A 5,582-nucleotide genomic window follows, 5' to 3' on the forward strand; every position below is an offset into this window, starting at 1 on the left:
TTAGCAGCGGTTTGTTTGGACCCAGACGCCAAGTTGTGACGTCATCACTTACGGGGTCAGTTAAGAATACACAAATAATATTCCACATTTCGCGAATCCGAAGACGTAAATCTGTTTAGTAATGCTTTGTGAAATGAAATCACACGAGAGCCTAAATTTTTCGGAATTGAGCGGAGTTGCCCTTTAACACGATTTCGGTACCCGCAGGGTGTAAAAAATATATACGAAGGGTGTAGGCCTTTCTGTACACCCTTGAATGTTCAGAAACATGTAAAAATGGTGGAGGAAGGATGCGAGCTGGAAAAAACACTCTTTTAGCACAAACATGGTTGTTAAAACATTAGTGTGTACACAGTACAAAGAGTCAGTGCTTTAGCTTTATTAAGCCTGGTTTAGTTTCGGGACTTTTAATAAGAAGTTTCCGTCCTAATTTTTCTTTGACTTGCCCTTAGGCTTCTAACTCTTCTTCGGTTTCTTCTTTTTTTGCATCAGCGTCATTGGGCACACCTGAATCTGTTGTCAAATGGCATTCTCCGTTTTGACATAATCCCTCATCACCATTGTTGTACTGCAAATGAGAGAGAGAAAGAAGAGTATTGAAATTGCAAATGTTCCTGAGATGTACACTCTAAAAAAAGGGTATAATATTACTCCCTTTGTCCCATATATGCACCTCAAAATTTCAATTCGACGTACAACTCCCTATAGTCAAACACACCACCCAATATATTACGAGGCGCTTGATAGCCGAGTTGTACAACTTATTAAAATAGCTAATGTGCGTGTTACGGAATACAAGAAAAAAATAATCGGGGTTTTCTGGGCCCCACTGCAAAAACTCAGTGTTTTCTTTGTGTGGTCTTTGATACGTTCTTTAGCTACTTAAAAATTTATATCCCACCGTTATCAATCCCCTCGCACAACTTGGGGCCGTCCGTTGGACTATAGGGCGCTCTGCAGCGTACTGAAGTTTTGAGGTGTATTATATATGACAAAAGTGTGTAAGGTGATACCCTTTTTTTAGAGTGTAATTTGCGGTAACGGAACAGTTAAAAGTATGATATCATATAGTTTATTAAATCTACCACTGAATATAGCCGTGAAATGTACCTCCTACATTTAACGTAACAAATCCTACTCTAGACTTAGAGCGGAAAATCTCCACGGGATCTGATGTACGCGACATCACGTGACGTTGTATTTTCCGCGCAAAGTTTATCATAAACGTATATTTGAAATACTTCATACTGAAATTAATTAAAATATAATAATATATAACTTCGTAACGTTGTGCTGTGGCGATTGAAAAAAAACATTCCGTGTTAAAGAACCCAAAAGAAAATCTTGCCTCGTAATATAAGGATTCTATTCCCCCTTGTGAGATTTCTCAGCTGAACGAAGGAAGACATACAAAATATAGAAAGAGACACGGAATATACACTTTTACTCAAATCTCACAAGCGTGAATAACCAACCAGCTCAGCTCTGGGAAATCATGATTGTATTCCAACTACTCTGGCTCACATTTATTGAACTAATTTCTGTTATGTTGCATATGCACAGCGGTCAAACGAAGCGGTCAACTCATATTCTTCACTTTTTAATCGGAGACACCAGCTTCATTAGCCGCAAACAGTTTGCTTTCGAAACTCCTGTGAGCGGTATAGTAAAGAATCATGACCCGCAGAAATAGATTGAGAAGCTCCTTTGTCTAGGAAGGAAATCATACTTTCATTTAACAATGTACCGTCATGTGAAGAAATTCCACTCTATATTTAGGGGAAACATTTACCTTCTGAGAGTACTATAAAAAAGGTCACGTGAAGCCTCATGATTCTGCAGCGTCACATGACGTTACTGGACCATGCTAGATCATATTAATGGATGTAAGTTACACGCTACGTCACAATATTAAGTGACAATATATTTTCTGCCTCTTTACCAACTTCAATTTCAGGACAGGGCAAGGTACAATAAGTTTGTTTGGGTTCAGGGGAAGAAGGCAAAGTTTAGAGCATATACAATTTAATTGTGTTTTGTGATTTTGCAGAGTCACCGCCCATATCCGAGATCATGGAGCATAGATGTTTAGACTAGGAATTAATTTCACATAAATAATGTAGTACCATACCATCTTGAGCAGTATTCTTCTGAGGGAATCATAACACAAAAACTGATAACCTTTGGCATAAACATGGCAGCATAGGAACTAAACAAATAAAACCGCGTGTACACCTCTTGGTGTTTCATGTTGCAGAGAGGCTACTGTGAATTTGTTTGAAAATGAAAGGAATTACACTGCGTATGGGAAAACCATACATGTAAAACATCTGACCCGCATGCGCGGGAGCCAGTATGTCTGGTAGCAAGATTAGATTTGCTACTCACAAAGCATCGTTCTCCGTTCCCGAAGAAAAATTTGTCCCATGATTTGGTCTCAGCGTTCCAGCAGTAATAGTCGCAGCCTTCTCTCTTTTCTTCCTATAAACATAATAAACCGAAGGAGTGAATTTAAAGTAATATTCCCAAGATCTTGTTTACACAGGGTGCATCGCGTGCATGATATACGAAATTAAATAATAGTTTGCGGACGCATTTAAATTCATCAAGTACCTCAAAAACATTTTGACAGAAAAGCGGCCTGCATAGACGCGTTGAATTTGTTTATACTTACGCAAACGAAATGTTTTCAAATATGTACTGAAAAAATTGTTACCGAGGCGGGTCTCGTTCCGTTTTGGCAATCGTGGGCCGCAGCGGTTGCGACGAAGGCCAGAGACACTGCAGAAAATGAAGCAATAAAATTCAATTCAAGTAAGGCCACGCTCAAAGCTTTTATCTAATAGATATTTGTCTTCAGCGTATGTGTATCGCAACTAATAATGTAACACTAAGCAAACAAAAAGAACTACGAAGTGTTAGTTTATTCAGGGGCTCCAAGACACCAAAACAATATATGGAAGCGGTTCTTTAGAAATAAACTTACAGTCTAATATTAAGGCCTCCGTTACTGCGAAGCTGATTCATGTTCTCAGCAACTATGCTCACGGCTATTTTTATTACGTTTATATCTCAAACATAGTTTTGATCAGGAATGCGGTTCCAGAAATTTAATTTATGGTTTGACATTCAATTATAATAAAAAAGATGACAAGAACACCATTTTTTAACACGTTTTTTTTTGTCATGCGGAACTGCACTGAAAAAATATCTATACTTGTCAAAAACGCAATGCATAAGTTCACTACGCAGAGATTTGTGCATGTCTTTTTTTACCCAGGAGACTCGACATAAAATCAACCATTCTTGTAGCGACTATGCAGGACCCTAGGCGTAGGCTGCTATATATGATGCTGTTTCACGAAATATATCTTCAAAATCTACTGCGAAATTATTTCTTTTTATGTTGGTCTGAACGAAAAATTAATATCGCAATTGTTTTGAAAGGTTAGTAGAAATGCGTATTAAAGCCTCTCTATCGTTAAAACATTTTGAATTCATAAGCTCTCCGTGAAAAAAAATTGTTACATTCAGTTTATTCATTACAAATATATGCCTTTTGGGCAAACGTATTTTAAAACTAAGGAAAGGAATTTATTCTCAGCATATATTTTAAGCGATGTTTTTCCTAGAAAGCTTCCACTCGAATATAATATAATGCACGTGGTATAGATTGTATTCTGTCAACAAAATTGGCAAGAGGGAAAAAAATATAAAAAATAAGATCCTGTGTCTCAACAATACTGCCGTCGTGGTTTGGTCTTAAAACTCCTATACTTTTATTTACCACAATCGTGTGCAGTGCTGAGGCTACGTTTTGAGTTTGATATATCAATTTGACGTAAACTTGCTAGAGCTTTTGTCTAAAATGCACGATATAAAATTTTTGATATTCTTATCCATAAAATAAATAAAAGTCTAATCTTTATTAAAAAAAAATTAATTTACGCGTGCAGAGGTTGAAAATCTGTGCCTGGAGTCCTCCGTTCTAGCTGAGAGATTGATATCAGGTGAAAGTGTCGGGTAAATCAGGTAATAAGCACTCTTCATTTAATTACAGACCAATTTCATTATTCAGTTTTTCTTGCAAAATATTCGAGAATACTATTTATTATACCTTCGTTAATTTTCGTGATTGCAATTGATCATTTACATCATGTCAGCAAGGTTTCCGTAAAAGTTACTCGTACGAGGCAAATATTTGCACAGTAAACTTTTTCTGCTATGGACAGTGGTAATAAATCGACTGCGTAGTTTCTTAGCGTTCATTCTTTTTTATTAACAGCTATCTGCATAAAGCATAGTAATCATCGACTGCAACATAATCGGGAGCATTCAGCATTTCTTATATAATACAACCCAATTCGTAACAGCTAACGACTTCGAATCCGCAACTTCTCCGGTTGAGCCTGATCTCCCGCAAGGCTCTGTTGTTGGCCCCCTGTTATTTCTCATTGACATGGATGATCTACCTGAATCTATCACTTCATTCATGAAGATGCTTGCCACCCATCGTGTCATTTTTTCGTATTATGTCCTCTAGTGCTGATACCTTCTTACTTCAATCTCCTCTAAACAAAACTTTGACTTGGTGTACTTTCACTTGGTCATGAAAAATTCCGCTTATTAATAAGTGTTAATCAATGCGAATTCGACACCGACTACTCAGTGCTATCGGTTGCAGAATATTGCAGAAATTTTACTAGGGGAGGCTATATAATAATAATACCTAGCAATTAATTTAACTGCACACTTTGTGCAAAACACACGTAAATTTTATAATTAAAAGCTCCAATCAGATGCCTCAATATTTACTGCGTAACTTCGTTATGGGGTTTTAATCTTTAAATCCTCAACTCTTTAAAATTCTCGGTTATTTTAATCTTAAATACAGATCATCAGTATGTGGTACAGGCCGCTAATTTCTTACTAATGAATTATAAGCGGTAGAACATCGCAGTGCGCGTTTTAAAATCTGTAACTGCATGCTTATTAACTGTGTCATTAATCAAAACCTACTTAAATCTCCGTCACATTTTCCTAAATAGAAGTGTGACTCAACTAGCTCTATTTCATAGAATTGACCATTATAGTCAGTCAATGAAAGCAGCTTTTTTTTGAGCCGTCATAGCCGCCCTCTCGTACAAATCACCGCCAAAAAGTAGATATTCCTCAGTGCCCTTATCCTTAACATGCTTTTTCATTCATCCATACCAAAAGCCAGCGCTGAATGAAACCGCCTGCCCACCTTTGTTTTTCTCTTTTAACCCACATTCGCCGTTCCTTTGTTGTATTTTGACGATTTCGGGTATTTATTATCTACTTTTCACACCTTGTGCAACGCCCTCTGCGCCCTGAACTTAAATAAATAAATATATAAATACATACAATAAGTTGAGCGTTATATGCAAAAAAATAATGCCTGAGAGTCGAGGCCATCAGATCCTCTAGCAAAGTAGAGGGCTGAGCTAGTTGCCTAAGTAATTAAAAAAAACTCACCCAACACCAGCATGATCTCAGTCAACCCCATAGCTTGTGTAGTGCTCTCAACGAGTATGTGAGTGCTTATGCCCCAAAAGGGG

At 37.3% G+C, this 5,582-nt stretch overlaps 1 protein-coding gene across 1 annotated transcript; it reads right to left on the reverse strand.

Moving 5' to 3' along the window:
• Positions 1 to 363: 363 nt before the first annotated feature.
• On the reverse strand, positions 364 to 5,582 carry LOC115314355. Its single transcript, XM_040210570.2, has 4 exons — positions 5,500 to 5,582; positions 2,717 to 2,781; positions 2,389 to 2,481; positions 364 to 568 (listed from the first exon to the last, which is right to left on the reverse strand). The coding sequence occupies exons 1-4, from the start codon at positions 5,528 to 5,530 to the stop codon at positions 449 to 451; spliced, it is 309 nt and encodes a 102-aa protein (XP_040066504.1). The 5' UTR covers positions 5,531 to 5,582; the 3' UTR covers positions 364 to 448.

This window comes from Ixodes scapularis, unplaced genomic scaffold, assembly GCF_016920785.2.
Source record: "Ixodes scapularis isolate PalLabHiFi unplaced genomic scaffold, ASM1692078v2 PGA_scaffold1__304_contigs__length_218370807, whole genome shotgun sequence".
Lineage (NCBI taxonomy): Eukaryota > Metazoa > Arthropoda > Arachnida > Ixodida > Ixodidae > Ixodes > Ixodes scapularis.

What these genes read in the sequence shown, in the direction of transcription:
- LOC115314355 (XM_040210570.2), bottom strand. Translation starts at nt 5,530, where the DNA reads ATGGGGTTGACTGAGATCATGCTGGTGTTGG. An exon ending in TGAGATCATGCTGGTGTTGG is followed by an intron (nt 2,782 to 5,499) that starts GTGAGTTTTTTT and finishes CATTTTCTGCAG; the next exon opens with TGTCTCTGGCCTTCGTCGCA. An exon ending in GGAACGGAGAACGATGCTTT is followed by an intron (nt 569 to 2,388) that starts GTGAGTAGCAAA and finishes TCTCATTTGCAG; the next exon opens with TACAACAATGGTGATGAGGG.